General features: G+C 38.3%; 1 protein-coding gene across 1 annotated transcript; it reads left to right on the top strand.

Annotated features, from left to right (window-relative positions):
- Positions 1–408: 408 nt before the first annotated feature.
- Positions 409–13,674, top strand: NOM1 (nucleolar protein with MIF4G domain 1; the record flags this gene model as incomplete). The annotated part of the gene is made up of 10 exons (XM_010086440.1): positions 409–533; positions 1,491–1,686; positions 3,835–4,158; positions 4,684–4,794; positions 6,081–6,248; positions 6,870–6,991; positions 11,062–11,194; positions 11,560–11,691; positions 12,406–12,515; positions 13,497–13,674. Coding segments are annotated over 10 exons (1,599 nt in total), but the record flags the coding sequence as incomplete, so codon positions are not given.
- Between the last annotated feature and the right edge of the window lie 2,904 nt (positions 13,675–16,578).

Raw genomic sequence — 16,578 nt, 5'->3', positions numbered from 1 at the left:
GGACGAGGAGGAGGACGAAGAGGAGCAGGAGGACGCCTCGGACCCCTCGGAGGGGGATGATGGGGAAGAGCAGTGGGAGAGCGAGAGCTCGTCCCCGGAGGACGGCGGGGTGCCTGAGGCCAGCGAGCCCCCGGAGGAGGAAGAGGAGGAGGTAGGGAGTTCGCCTGGGGAGGGCTGTTAGCGCGGAGGGTATCGCTTCCCAAAGTCGGGATGCTGCCAGGTAACGCCCTAAAGGACAAGGGCATGCTTCTTTTCTGCATGAAGTTGTTCCTTTGGCATTAGTTATTAGATGGCAAAGTATATACTTAGCTAAAAAATTGGTATATTAATCTGAAATAGAAATATATACTTGTGTTCAAATATTTAAGATCCTAATGTCATTTAGTATTTTATTGTTTTCCTGGTAAGAATCATAATCAAAGTGCTGCAAAGTATGTTCCCCCTCAAGTAAGAAAAGTTCAGGAGACACTAGATGACAAGAAAAGAGAAGAATTGGGAAGACTGAAGAAAATGGTGAATGGTCTCATTAACAGGTAATGTAATAAGGAAAGTCATTAATCTTTCTGGTTCAATGTGACAGTGCTCATCATTCACAGAAAAGTGTCAAGGATGTGACTTTTCTCTTCACAAACTGATTTTAAGTTGGCAATTATGTCTGCTATCCTTAATAATAATAATCTTTGTTGATATAAATTTTTCAAAGTTGGTCATTACAGAAGTTTTAAAATCTAGAAAATAAATTTAAGATTGGGCTGAATTCCACACAGCAGTTGCCTGCAAGTGCTGGGTGTAATTCACTTAGTGTCAGTTGGAGTATGCCCATTAAAAACCTCACAGTGTGGGTTACAACCTCCCCAAAAAAGCATGATTTTGTTTTTCTTTATTAAATAAATTTAAATTTCCCCAACAGTACGACTGAGGAGGAGCAACACTTCATAGCTTAAAGTACTGAAGAACAGAAAAAGTAATTAACACTTTCATGTGTTTTAATTTTAGAGCATTTTTAAAATAAGAAATCTGTTGGTATTTTCTTTTATCTGTGTTATCCATAAAATGCAGACTACAATATGCAGTGTGTTCGATCATTTAGAATTCAATATATCTTATATGTTAGAAAAGTATGAGGTATTTTCATACTCGTTTTCTCCAAAGACTGCAATGTGCTGTAGTAAAACTGCTAAGACCAAAGTCTGTTTTCTTATTAAGTCTGTTCAGTGTGACAGTAAGCACATTGCTTTGTAAATACTGCTGCTAATCTGTTTTTACATGTAAATATTTAAAAAGAAAACCACCCAAATTAAACATATGTTGTACTTTTTCAGTTTAGTAAACATGGCAAAATATGGAAGTCATCTTCTAGTCATCTTTTTAATCTTTCTTAAGCCAAGCTAGTTTCTCTAAAAAGAATAGGTTACCCATTGGGTAAGTTGAAAATTGTGGAACTGTATAAGGAGAAGAAAGAGTGAGCACTGGATTTTGTTTCTCAATAGGTTGAGTGAACCGAATATGTCCTCCATTAGTGGACAGATGGAAGAGCTCTACATGGCCAACAGCAGAAAGGACATGAATGAAACTCTGACAGATATTCTCATGAATGCTTGTGTGACTGCAGTTGCCATGCCTGCAAGATTGATGATGGAGCATGTCCTTCTGGTCAGCATTCTTCATCATAACGTAGGAATTGAGGTAATTGTTGTTGTTGGGACTAATTTTGTTTAACGATACATATTGTAGAGTATTTTCCTTGATATTTTGTTAGAATGGCCTTTTAATTTTTGATTGTGTGTCACTAAAAAGCATCTTTAGTTGAATGTCATCAGTATTTGTAGCTTATTTGCTGGATGTCCACAAGTGAAAGGGACCAAGTCTGTTGCTTTATCTGATTAATTTCTTTCCTCCGTGAGTTCCTCCCACTGGTTAGTTAAAAAAACTTTATTTTTCATCAAAATCTTTCTGCATCCATAAAATTAAATGGTTTTAAGCTTCAATTTTTTTTTTTCTATATAATTATACTAATGCATTTCTGTTCTCTTGGATGTGTGGGGGTATTGTTCTCTAACAATGTGTATCCAGACAAGGAAAGCACTACAATTAAAAAATCCCTTTACATCAGTGGAAAAAGTCCTTTTTTTAAGCCTAATCATGCAAATCATCAGTGGAATTAACTAGGTATATCAATGACTCCAGAATATTAAAAACTTCAAAAAGTGTGGCAAATTTTTTGGAGGGTTTTTCTTGGGTGTTTTTAAGCCCAATGAATGATTGAGATAAAATATTTCTTGCTTACTCTTACGAAGAAGCTGAAACTAGTGATTTTTTTGCTAATTTTGGTGAAATGTCTTTCAAGAAACGGAGGTGTTTCAGCACCATGTTCCCATCAAGTTACATTTTCTTTCTACATCTCAGTGCAAAAGATGTATTGTTACCAGTTCATCAATTTGTCATATAGTGACCTGAATGCTGTCTCGGAAACCATGTTAAATATCAGAGGGATGCAATTGCAGCCAGCCTTCTCCATGCAGCCTTGCTATTTTACTTTTTTTTGTTCCTCTTTACTGCTTGAAAGGCAGTTCTGACTGCAAGTGTAACGTAATATTACAATGCTATTTTAAGAAGAGAAACACAATCTTTTTAGAGGTTGAACAACCTGGTCTAGTGGGAGGTGTCCCCACCCATGGCAGCGGGGTTGGAACTAGGTGATCTTTAAGGTCCCTTCCAACCCAAACCATTCTATGATTTTAAGTTGAAACTTTGCGAAATACCTAGTGATAGGTTTTAGATATAGATATATGAGGTATTAGAAATAGGTGATATCTAGACTGTCTTCAGTACTACTGACTCTGTTACACAGCATCTTTGAATCTAAGACTGTGGTATTTAAGTATATTATAAAGCTCCATTATTTTTTCTGTAAAATAAATGTAGAAGATGCATTACACAGAAGTGTGGTAGCACAGGTGCGTTTAAGATTCGTTTGAGCAGTGCAGAATTTGGCATTCCAGTAGCTGTGTTTATACATTTGTGCAATGTGATCACTGGGCAGTTGAAAACTAAGCTAATCAAGGTGTGTAATGCAAGTCAGTTCTGCTACTGGGACTTCTGGTTTTCATAAGAACAATAGGCAAATATTAGCACTATAAAAATGGGGGGATCTTGTTTAGCAGTAATGTGTTCATTGCCTACCTATGTTTTGCTATACTTTTAAATTACAGCTTTTAGCATCAGTTCTCTCTTCACAGATACCCAAAGTTTCTTTTCTGAGCTGTACCACTGACAAATAGCTGAGACTTATCCCCACTTCAAAATCAGCCTAAGCTCATGCTCAGCAACTTCAAAAAGTTGCTACATTGGGGGTTGGTTTACAATATTATTTTCTACGCTCCCATTAAGTATTTAGTTCTGGAATGCTGAACTCTGTGATGCATTTGGTTTTTGACATGCGGCTTTTGCTGGATGAATGACTACCAGTAACAGGGTGCTAGCCTGACAGCTGGGAATATGCTCATCTGTGTCTATGAAAATTGTGTAAACAAATGAATTCTGATGTGTGTGTAGTGAAAGTTTATAACACTTGTTTTTCTTGCACAGACTTTAAAAGGCAACTGGATGGGCATATATGAGGTGTAAATAACATACACTTTAAGAAAATATCACACCACTTAGATATTTGTATATGTAAATGTAGAACATCTGTATTGGTTGAGAGGAACAACAATATTTCTTTAAAATGAATAGTGGCAGTACCCAAAAAATTATTGTTTTACGGATGTCTGTAAAATCTACTTACAGTTAACTGCTGGATATTTTTTTTTCCTTTAATGGAACTATTGCCAGGTTGGTGCTCACTTTTTGGAAGCCGTGGTGAAGAAATTTGATGAACACTGTAAAAGTGATGCTGAAGGGAAAGAATGTGAAAATCTGCTTGCCTTGATTGCTCATTTGTATAACTTCCATGTGGTTCATTCCCTCCTGATCTTCGATATTCTGAAAAAGCTTGTTAGCACTTTCACTGAGAAAGAGATTGAGTTGGTTTTGTTTCTTCTGAAAAACGTGGGCTTTTCCTTAAGAAAAGATGATGCATTGGCTTTGAAGGAACTGATCACGGAAGCCCAGAAGAAAGCAAATACAGCAGAGAAGAAACTCCAGGATCAGACTAGGGTATGCGTGCATGTGTTTTAAAGATTTTCTGTTCTGAATAGATTTAATAAGCACTTGGATACATGTGTTAATTTACCAAAATGTTTTCTGCTACACTGTATTTAGATTCTAAGTTACCATTGGCGTTCAGTTGTTGCATTCAATTGTTCACATTCTTGTCTGTCTTTCTCCATTAGTTCTTAGGACACAGTAACCAAAATGCTTGTAATGGGTGAGATTAGGACCCTTTTGCATCTTATGCAATGGTCAGTGCTTCTGTTTCATGATATTTTGTACGCTTCAAAAAATGGTCATTGAGGATTGGTGGTTTTTGCAGATTAAGCTTTGAGTTGATGCCTGAACACAAATGAATATAACAGGAATTAGAGTAAACATCCTTCTCTGTATTTGTATTCATGTAATCTACATTTTGATGTACATTGCCAGCTGAGCTGCTTATTCTCACAAAACAGTAATTTCAAAGTACACCCTCTATTTAATGAATTTACAGCACATAATACGGAGAAATATTTCTTATCCCAATAGGTTCGTTTTATGTTAGAGACTATGTTGGCACTAAGGAATAATGACATGCGCAAGATTCCTGGTTATGATCCTGAACCAGTTGAAAAACTCCGCAAATTGCAAAGAACACTGGTGAGAACTTTCTTGACATATGTAGTATAGCTATTCCTGAACCAGAAGTAATCATTGGCATGGTCTGTTGGCTTGATGACTATAGTATTTTTTAATTCATTTAACAGTCTGAAACTCTTGTGGACAAAAATAATAACTTCTTAGATTGTTAAGTATTATCTCCCATGTTGAAGTTTAGTCAGCAGTCAACCATCCTTCTGCAGAACAGTTTAAGAAAGGTCATAGTACTTAGCCAAAGAATTTGAGGCAAAGTCCCATACTTGAAAAAGAGATTGTGGGATGTTTAATGATTGTGCAGAAGAAATGAGTCATTATGACAAGTTTGGGGTTTTTTTTCCGTAGGTTTTGAATGCAGGCACTCACTCCTAACTTTACTAGAATTATTTTGGAAGTCTTATACTTCTGAAAACCTGGATGTTTTTTCTTTATTTCTTTTTGTTGGTTGTTTTTTGTTTGGTTTTTTGGGGTTTTTTTGGTGGAGAGGGGGCGATTTGTCTAGAACAACCCCATATCAAATATGTGAAAGTAATTGTCTTTTTGGATTGAGAACTAATTCATTTTCACAAGACTTGAATGGTTCTAGAGTCTATTTATCTCCAACGTGAAAATTACACTACTGTATACAACACCTAGAGCATCTTGTTTTTCATAAACTTGTAAGTGCAGGATGTGCACATCAGTGATAATAGGCCAGGCAAAAATAAGCTAGGTAACCTGATTCTGTAGAATTTTGTCTCTTAAATTTTTGCAGTCTTCTTACTATGCTTCTAGGCTCTTGTATATTCCCTTATATAACTGTTGAAAATTCTTATTTTGTTCAAAGAGTTTAAACTTTTTGTTGTTTGAATTGTACAAAACTTAAAGCAGTTTGTTGTGTCATTTTATTTGATCACAAGTGTTCAAAAGGAAAATCATGACCAGATTGTAAGATGCTGATTTTCAATATCAGCGTCAAGTCTAAATTCTAATCAAGTTTTATGATTGGAATATAGCTACTTTTTTATTGATTATATCTTTTTTTTTTAATAAAATACTCAAGAGCTTCTAAATGTAGATTTAAGCAACTTCTTGTATTTGAGAAATTAGAGTATGCGGGAAACGTGTAAATTCCTTTCAGATTGCCAGCTGAAAGTGAAAGTTGTGGAGAGGAAACACGTGAGACCTTTATGGAAATTAAGTTATTTGTCTTAAAGTAGCTTTATTTAAAATATTTTTTGTTTTATTTTTTAAAAAAGAAAGCTACAAATAAAAGCTTTTTTTTCTTTCTTTCTTTCTTGTTATTCAAGGTTCACAGCAGTGGTTCTGGAAAAGACACTCAGCTCCGTGTCTCCCTGGAATCTCTTCTCAGTGCCGATCAGGTTGGTCGCTGGTGGATTGTAGGGTCATCCTGGAGCGGAGCACCAATGATCAGTGATACAAACACCAAGACTCAGCAAAAACTGCATATAGGAAAGGTAAATTCAAGTAGTGCTCTTTGTAAGTTTAAGTGTGATCTTTTGAATATTCTTCACGTAGGTGAATAAGTTCATTTCAGAGCCCACTAAGAAAACCTTCACAGACTCTTCTAAGACTAAGATTTAGGACTGTAAATTCTGCTCTTACATTTTTCAAAATGTTGTACTCATGCGCTTCATAAGAGCTGTTACTACATATATTATGGTATAGCTTTTTTTTTCTTATCCTGTGGAATTGCAGATGTAACTTGTTATGTAAGTGGAAGAAGAGACTTGATCTAAAGTGGATTTGCTAGAATGAATTCTGACAGGTAATGTTGTCTGTCCATGGATGGCATATGTCTCAGCTGATTTTAAAAGTAGTATGGTGAGATGGTTGTGGTGACTTGCATTAGAGAAGCACATCTTCAAAATAATTGGCACAACTAAAACACATTAAAATACATTTCCCTAGGTGAAAAAGCTCCATGTGATGTCTATGCTTCTGGACAAAAGTTCAGGACATTTGGATTGATGCTTCATAGTTTACTGGAGATATTCATTAGTGGTCTTACAGAGGCTGCACAGAAATAGGTTTCCTACAGCAAGCATAAGTAAAATAGCTTTTTTTTATTTTTTCAGGCGAGTTCAAAGATAATGGAGCTTGCTCGTAAGATGAGAATGAACACTGATATCAGGAGAAGTATTTTTTGTGTCTTGATGACAAGTGAAGACTTCCTGGATGCCTTTGAAAAGCTTCTCAAGTAAGTACAGACTAGCGCAGAAGAGAGTCCAGAACTAAAAACAGCATTAGCTGCATTGGAAAAATAACATTGCTGGTCCTGGGCTTAAGAGCATTTAATTGATAATACAATTAAAGAAGTGCATAGCTAGGGATCCACATAGGGTAAAAAGGTAGGAGCGGGACCAAAACCGTGGTGTAAGGACTAGTAGGGGGCTGGCAGCCAGAGGAAAGTGGTAGCCCCTGTTATTGCCACTCATGTCTGTAACTGATTTACAGCATCTTTCAACTTAAGAAGCCTGTACCTTTTTGCACTGAAGATGTGCATCCCGGTCAAGCAGATGGAAGTCTGTTGCAGGCTTGCTTCCTCACAGAGGCAGACCAGAACCCCCTTCTCTTGGTTTTGTTGCTGGATTTCTGTACTGCTGCCACTTCCTTTGCTTCTTGACACCTTGTTGAGCCATCTTGTAGATCTCTGTCCGTACTTGCATAACCTGGTAGTGTTCTAGCACCTCTACTTCCCTCTTGCAGAATTTATTAGCTTTGGATTTGCTCCAGGGTCACATTTCACGTTAAGACCAGTTTCCTTATCACTTGGCAAACAGCTCTTTAGAAGAAGATGTGATCAGGAAAAAGCTCAAACTAAGATATTCTTTGTGTTTGTCAGAATATTAATTGAAAGTCTACAGTAACCGGGAGGGGAGAGATCAGGTCTGAACTTTTCTATTGCAGCCTTGTAATTCAAGGGAATTGTCTTACCAGGATGGCATGCAATTATTTAATTTGCTAACCAAACCAAAACAGACTTTGTAATAAAGTCAACTAATATTTGATTAAATGTCACTTCTGCAAAACACAGGTTGGATTTAAGACTGTGATGGAATCATTCCAATATCTTAATATGGCCTGTTCAATTAAAAGAAATTAGCTGCTGCTGTAGTTCTTGCCAAGACCTGGTAGTTCAATTTGCAAATTGATACTTGACTCTCATCTGTGCTATTTAAACTTGTGTACGGATCTGTATACATACAGGCTTGGCAGAAAAACTGTCTGCAGATTGCCTGCTGTGTGTTTATACTGATTTTTATACAGCAAACTCAAAGAGAGAGGAATTCTCAAATCTACCCACATCTGGCAGAGTATAACGGAAAGTACACAGAATTGTCAGTGAAGGAATTAACTTTAATGTGAACATGCGTTCCAGAGTGTATGGGAATTTACAGTCATATGTTTGATGTCAGTCTCATGAGGAAGAGCCTGAGAAATACATAAAGAATTTTTTTATCTGTGCTTGTTGATTCATCTGCTGCAAGATCTTCAGCAGAGTTGAGGTAATTGAGAAATGGTAATTTAAACCATTTGAAATTCATGCTGCTATAGTTGTGCTTGTCTTTCTCCTTACATCAGAAGAAAGTAATTAGTTCGAAGCCAGAACAGCTCCCTGAAGTGGCTCAGGTTGTGATTGCAGAAGTGTCAATGTAGAGGGAGGATGGAGAACATCACTAGAGACAAAGAGGAGACTAAGACTTGATCTGTTTCATCAGCTGAAAGGCTCCACCTCCTTCACAAACCACAGATTCACACACAAGGGGAAATGAATGCTGCTTAAGTCTGATGAAGAGCCAATATTTTAAGCTATTTCATAGACGTGAAGAATTTGAGAAACTTTACATCTTGCAAAGAATTGAAACTTGTAAAAGTCTTGGATATCCTGTTGTAGTGTAGTGTGTATTGCAGCATAGCGAGTATGTGACTGTATCTACTAAAATCTTCTCAACTGACTTCTAAAAGGTGGATTTGAGTATTGCTGGTTTTGATGTGGGATCCCCAACATAAGAAAGATGTGGACCTGCTGGAGCAAATTCAGAGGAGAGCCACCAAGATGGTCGGGGGCTGGAGCACCTCCTGTACAAGGACAGGCGGAGAGAGTTGGGGTTGTTCAGTCTGGAGAAGAGAAGGCTCTGGGGAGACCTTATAGCAGCCTTCCAGTACTTAAAGGGGACTACAGGAGAGATAGGAAAACACTCTTTATCAGGGAGTGTAGTGACAGGATAAGGGGTAACAGCTTTAAGCTGAAAGAGGGTAGATTTAGATTAGATATTAGGAAGACATTCTTTCCTGTGAGGGTGGTGAGACACTGGAACAGGTTGCCCAGAGAAGCTGTGGATGCCCCATCCCTGGAGGTGTTCAAGGCCAGGCTGGATGAGGCTTTGAGCAACCTGGGCTAGTGGGAGGTGTCCCTGCCCATGGCAGGGGGGTTGGAACTAGATGGTCTTTAAGGTCCCTTCCAACCCAAACCGTTCTATGATTCTGTGATCTAAAGGCGGTTATAGTCTTGGGTTTCAGTTGCTGATGACTTTGTACAGGTTTATGGTGAAGCTCAGCAGCGAGAGACAATCCTGACTCTTAAATTTAGATGTTTAGGAATGCTAGATCTGAGAAGAGAAAATACTGGTAGGTCTGTGAAGAAGTGAAGGTAAGAACAAAATTGCACATCAAAGTGCTGATTTACTTGGTTACAACTGTCTAGCAACATGAGTATTTCCTAAGTAAGCAAGTCATGATGATGAACAAGAAAAAGGAGAGCATGCCAAATTAGTGGCTGCAATGTAACTTCACAAGTCATCTGTTAAATGCAGGGCTGGTGGCTGAAAACCTGTGTGTTGTTTAAAAAAGTCCAAAACATTTGTTTGCTCTGTAATAAAATCAGATAGAACTTGGCTGATGGGAGAGCAAGCGAATTATATCAGAGACACTTATAATGCTGGTCTCTTCTGGAGAAGCCGACTTCTAAAGTTTTCATCGCTCATTAGCAATCAGCCTAGAAATCATCCCAGATTGAAAGACCTTAAATTCTGGGGGGTTTTGGCTGAAAGATAATATTTTCTCTGTTAATCTGGTATATGTCTGTGATCAAATGCAATGGCAGATATCTGGAGGTGTATACAAATGAGGGATATTAGACTCCAGTAATAACAAAGTGTACTCTACAGACTGTGGAGCCATGTTCCAGTGGAGTCAAACTTAGTTAGAAAATACACTTGAGTTATACTAATGCCATATGAAACTTGAGCTTGAAGCAATGAAAAGAATTTTGTTTGACATTTTGCAGATTATAATGCAAAGCATTTTTCATTTTAATTGGTTTTAATGCTGCCAAGCATTTGACAGCCCTGGAAGCTAAACGGTATTATTCACAGAACAGGTGCATTGCAAGTTAGTTACCATTCCCTGACAAAGCCTCAGCCCTCTTTTAAGCTGGTCAGCTGTTCAAGTGGGGAGGCTGTTCGATCCTTGGCCTTCATGGTGAGGCAGCCAACATAAGCACTCATTGATACTGAATGTTTTCTTCAGGCTTTTTTTTTTTTTTTTTAAGGTCCTTTGAAATCACTGACTGCATCCTCTTAGGGTAGTGTCAAACAATAATGAATTTCAAGTATTATGTAGCATGGAGTTGACCTAGAGGTGAGAAGATTCATATCACCAAGTAGGAAAAACATCTTTAAAATCTTTTCTCATCCCTACTACACACCAGAGAAGTAAAAGGCTGTGGACTTGTTTCTCTGAATAGACTTACACTGATCCAAAGGCTGTTTTTCCTCCTGTGACCATAGGTCCAAGTATGAGACAACAGGTCCTACGGTTCTTGTTTCTCTATTTAACCTTTGTGTCAGTACACCACGCAGCAGCGCTTGCTGCAGTACTGCTGCTGTGTTCAAAGGCACAAGACTCGATGACGACAGGGCAGAGTGGGCTACCTTTTCTTCCCTAGGGGGTAATTATACTTATGTCATTTCACTTCTGTCTGTTGAAGTCTTGCTTTTGCGGCCACTCCTTTAACACTGGTAATACTGTGTCATTTCCATATTGCCATACCAGGATCCTGATTTAGCCCACAGTCTAGAGGGTTTAAGTCCGTTCAGTGTTTTAAAGACTTTGCAAGAACTTTCTAACAAATAAAATTATATGTGGTTTTTGTGGTTATTTTTTTAAGTATTGCTCTCAAATGTTGACTGTAGCTCTTATTTTGTGGCTTTGTGGCAGTAATTTTTTTCCTTACTAAACAATTTTCATTCTCTTGCTATATTTTAGGCTTGGACTGAAAGATCAGCAAGAGAGAGAAATTGTTCATGTTATCCTTTACTGCTGCTTACAGGAGAAGACATATAACCCCTTCTATGCATTTTTGGCTGGCAAGTTCTGTCAGTATGAAAGACGATTTCAGGTGAAGAAATGTCTGTTTCTACTTTGTTTTAGTGTCATTATTGTGGTTAGGAAGACAGTTATTAAATACCTGACAAGGGATGCCTGCCTGTTAAGATACTGATCCTGAGGAAAAATTCTGCTGGTTATAGCTGTGCATTCAGTAAGGCATACTCATGGTCAGATCTGAATAGGAAATAAAATAACTACTGCAGAAGGTTTGCTTTCCTCTGTTTTATGCATTTTAAAAGAGTTGGAACAGTCTCATCAAGCATCTCTTAACTAACAGGGGACTCAAAGAATAAAAGGTCAAAAGGTTTTGTTATGTTGTTACTCATTTAAATAGTCACTGATTTGTAGGATTTTTTTTTTTCCTTTGACACCTAGGTGACATTTCAGTTTAGTATTTGGGACAAAATCAGAGGCTTAGAAAACCTGTCAGCCGCTGCCATCTCCAACTTGGTTTCTTTGTTGGCTCACTTATTAAGGACAAAGTCATTGGCACTTTCAGTTCTCAAGGTTGGTGTGTTTTCTTTTTAAAAAAAATTCTGTGTTTTCATTGCATTTGCTAGCTCTATAGAAAATGTGTTTTCTCTGTTACCTAGCTGGTACTTTAGCTGTTCATGGTCGTAAGCGAAGACAAAACTTGTTCTAAAATTACCAATTTAGTCCCATTGATTACGGTAACTCTAATTTAGGGAAAACAGAACCTGTGGTGATCCGGGCATACAGAAAATCTGCAATTCAACGTCTAGAGCGGTTGTAAGATTGTTTTCTTTAGAGTATCCAGAGTTGGAGCTGAGGCCCCTTCATTAACAGGCTTTGACAGTGGATTCTGTGCTGTGTTTTTTAGCTGGTGTTGATTATTATTAGACCAGAAAGAAATCTACTGAGCATTTGGATTTCGGAGTTAGAAGTCCATAGAGTTTTATTAAAAAAATAATTAAAATGTTGTAAACGGGCAATTGTGTGGATTGTCCTAGGTTCTTCTGAAGTATTTATGTAATTGAGAAATTATATCTGGTATTCTGGTACTAGCAGACAGGTTATTCCTTAGAAACTTCTCTGCTTTCCTTATCGATTGACTTTTGGAGACAGTGTTCTCAGGTAATTCTTCTGTGTCAAACTTAAGATTCGGTACACACGGGAGGCCAGTTGCTGTGCTAAAAGCTGTTCATTAGGAAGAGGATTTAGCTGCTTGAAATACTTCAGTTCTCCCTCTCTCTCCACTAGGTGATTGAATTCAGCGAACTGGATAAACCCAAAGTCCGTTTCTTGCGACAAGTATTAAGCATGCTGTTAATCAAAACAGATGCTGAAGAACTTAGTGACATTTTTGTGAGGTAGGCGATCAGAGAACAAGAGACAAGAAGTTTGGGGTTTTTTGTTTGGAATTACACAGTGCCTTTTCCAAAGATCAGCCATTCATCCCTTAAAAAGTAAGCTCTCCTGGGTGAATGGGGGAAAGCATTTCATTTCTGTGCTGGTGCAGTCTCTGATATGGGTACGGCTGCGAGAAGTGTTATACAAAATAAGACTTTCAGATACTCAGTGTATCACGCTGGTCACAGGATTTCTATGAGCAGAGCTTTGTAATTATCTGCTTTAGTTATTGCTTTGCCATCTGTGTGCAGTGGGATTCACTCTCCCAGCAGTCTTTGCTAGAGGGTATCTTTAGTAGAAGAAGGAAAAATAAGTAAATACTAATGAGGGAAAAGTTTAGGGGATTATTTTTTTTTCTAAATCAACATTGTCTGTAAAATTGATGTGTGTATATGGGACAGGGTTGCCTGGAGAGGTTGGGAAATCTCTGTCCTTGGAGATGCTTAGGACTTGAGTGGATAGGACTGAGCAACACCTGGACGTTAGTCTGGTGTTAAACAGGAGGTCAGACAAGGTGTCCTGCCGACATCCTTTCTGACTTAAACTGTTCCATGAGTCCATGATTTCATTGTATTAAACTTGCAGTGTCACATAAAGTTACTAAAAAATCAGGTGATGTTGAACTGCTAACGCTGCAACATAAGGAAGCTCAAACATGATGTTTGCTTTATTTGTTGCTGCAATGTAATTGTTTACCTAAAGCAAGTCTAAGGCTCCAATATTCCATTTTATTGTTGAGGATCAGTTGCATGTTGAGTGTGTTCGGGCTGTTTGCCAAACCAATGTAGACTAGCTGGTAATTTGAAAGCTTCTTCAGAAAAGCTCCTTTTATAGGTTGGGGTTTTTTATATGTCTCTATTTGAAGAAGATAAAGAAAATAAATTATGAAACTTCTGAAACAGTAGAAGACTAAATACTATTTTTGCTCTGTATCTTTGCAGGGTATCTGACAACCCCAAACTGGGAATGCTACGGGAAGGCTTAAAACTCTTCCTTACCCACTTCTTACTGAAAAATGCACAAGCCCATAAAAGTGCTGAAGAAGCTAGCTTGTTAAAAGAACGAGTTGAGCTAGCAACCAAGGCTTTGCAAGCAAAAGAAGCCAAACTGAAGCTATAGTTCTGTTTTTTGTAATAAAACATATGGAAAAACTAGGTGTGCATGAAGATGCAAAGCTTTATTAGTCTTTCAGACTCAAATAATTGAGAATTGGGAGATCCATGTTACTCTAAAGGATCCATTTTTTGATGTAAACAGTTTCTTTGCTCTACACATTAGGTAAGTTTAATTGAAGGTGATGGAAGGCCTTTCTGAAGAAAGGGAAAATGTTTTTGTTGTGTTCCTTTTTGGTACGGGTGATTTGTGTTGGCGGTTAGTATCTGCAGAAGATGTTTAATTTCTCTTCTGTGATACTCCCAGTCAGCAGTAGCATTCTGCATTGCATGTACTAACCTTTCATTTAGAATAATTGGAGAATACTGACCACAGAATGTTAAAGAAGCAGCCTTAACCAAAGGCTTCTAGTGGCTAATCGTTGTACTTGCCTGAAGAAACAGGCCACTAGATGGCACAAGTACTGGTCAGTCAGGTTTGGAAGAAATCAACTTTTTTTCTTAAAGTGTTGAAGTTATCCACTAATTCTGTGAATTGTTTACCTGACTATGGGTCAGGAAAAGATCTTCAGTTGGTTTCGAAGCTGTAGTAAAACGACTTGAAGATCTGACTTTGCCCAATTATATTGGGTTTAGAGATCCCAGCATAGTTTTATTGCTCTTTTAGCCTGTTTTTCGCAGCTTTAAAATTGGAGTTGCCTAATCACTTGTGTTAATCAGATTTTTCTAGGCACAAACAATAATGTCAGTACGAGTCTTTTAGTAAGAGAATACCTTCCTTAAGAATTTGCTTGCATTTTCCATTCAGATGTTTAAAAAAAAATCATGTACATTTCTTTCTATAACACTTGGTGTTAATGGTTTGTTTCTTTTGTCACCTTACCACTATACATTAAACTGTAATTTTCTAAAGGCTTTCCTGTTTGTATTAGCTTTACTCTAGCTGTCTTGCCCCGAAGAGAATGACCTTAAATTGAAGGGGGGAGGCACTTTCTCCTCTGCGGAATACACTGCATTTGCATAATCTACCTGTGCTGGAGCTGCCAGCCCTGTTTCCATAGCCAGCCTTGCCCTCTGGTGTTCAACAGTCTGCTCACTTATGGTGCCTCCTGCCTGCATCTGATACCAGTTGATCTATTCTGCTGCTTTGAATTTGCCCCTGTTGGGAAAATTTTCTCCCAGTAGGCATCCTCCAGAAAAATTTCAGTTCTGCAGCAAGAGAGGTTGACAAGATTTTTTATTTTTTTTTAAATCAAAGACTTGATTGTAGATACTGTGCTTGCTCAGTTGTATGAGTAATGCTTTCAGACGGAGGAGTGCCTCTCCCAGGAGCCAGGGAGCTGTTTTTCTTGCCTTTACTCTGTTGGAAACAGCAAATTGTAGGCAACAAGGTGTCCTGGGAGCAGAGACACCCAGTTTCAAAATCCTGGGTTATGCTAGCACAGTAACAATTAAGAAGAGATGAGTATCAAAAGAACAAAGCAAGATGCTTTCTTCAGCCTGTTTCACACCATTGGCAGCTTTTAAGCATACAAAACTGATTATTTCCCCTCTTACATGCAACTGACAGAAGAGGAAAAAAGTGTAAAGTACTTCTAAAATTCGTACCAATTAACAGAAGCATGGGCCACAGAAGAATTGGTGCTATATTTTGATGGATACAAAAGCCACAACTTTGAAGAGTGCGGGTAAACGGCTCCCGTGCAATCAACCACGCCCAACCTTGTATTTTAGTTCTGGAGGCTGGACTCTGGAGAAAAATCTGTGCAAGCCCCTAGAAATTGTCTGCTGTGGAATGCATGGGACCTTGGTGAGTAAAAGTTGCTCCCTCTAGACTGCAGCAGCCGCCTAATTAATTACCTTTTTTACAGGAGTTTAGGTAGACCCAGCATTTCAACATGTTTGTGGTCTAAAAGCACAACGGAAACACGTTGCTCTAGCTGGGACATTGAGGCAGCTTTGCTCTTCAAGATAGATCTTGAAACATCTTCCTTGAATTAAAAGTGGCAGGCTGCCAGTTCCTTGTTTGAGTGCTTCGCTTGGTGATTGGAATTGCCCACCCTTTGCTGCCCGTGGAAAGATTGCCTAGTGTTTTATGGGTCTGAGTCTATTCACTTGCTGCAGCTGCCTGAGGCGGTGTGATGCAGGTGTTGCTATGCAATTAGAGGAGATGGTTTTAACCTTACAGTCTTACAATTCCTATTTTTTTTAGACTCGCGTTAGTTGTTATTTATCCCTAACAGCTAGTACGTTCTGTTCAGACTTCCAGTTATTAGAGCTATTGCTTTGTTTCTGAGCAAAACATATTTTACCTGCCCACAGCTTTTACATTTGTCACATTTATGTATTAAACATAATTTTTTTTTTTTCAAAACTGAATTTTCAAGGAAAGCAGCCAAAATACACTGCCAGGCCACGGTGCTGTAGTCATGGTACAAGGACAGTTGCTGCGAGCGTTTCGGAGCAAGTCCCGTCATCTCGCTGTGATTCAGTGAGGGAATAACTGTCAAACAGAAATTTGACACTTCCAGGATAAATGTGAGTTCCTGAGTCTTGGATCTTGCTGTGTTTAACAGTTTTTTTCCATGGTCCTACTGGACAAACTGACACAGCTTCACGGAGGTGGAGAGCCTGTTGGAGTCTGCTGTTGGATGTACAGACGCATCTGCGAGCTGTCGCTTCTGTGGTCCAGCTGCATTCCAAAGACACAAGGCACATGTGAAAAGCAAAGCTGACATGAATTCATTTATATATGTATTAAAATATGTTATTTTTATGTATCTAGAAAATATTTAAAATTCTATATGTATAACTATAAATTATATATGCTTTATGTGTATATATTGTTCTAAACTCTGGAGGAAAAACTTGTCACCAGCAAGGCTAGCCCTGCCAAAGTGGCTCCCCCCCG

This window comes from Pterocles gutturalis, unplaced genomic scaffold, assembly GCF_000699245.1.
Source record: "Pterocles gutturalis isolate BGI_N339 unplaced genomic scaffold, ASM69924v1 scaffold6186, whole genome shotgun sequence".
In the NCBI taxonomy this organism is placed as follows: Eukaryota; Metazoa; Chordata; class Aves; order Pterocliformes; family Pteroclidae; genus Pterocles; species Pterocles gutturalis.
Note: the sequence above shows the minus strand (reverse complement) of the source record. Positions and strands in the feature narration are given on the sequence as shown.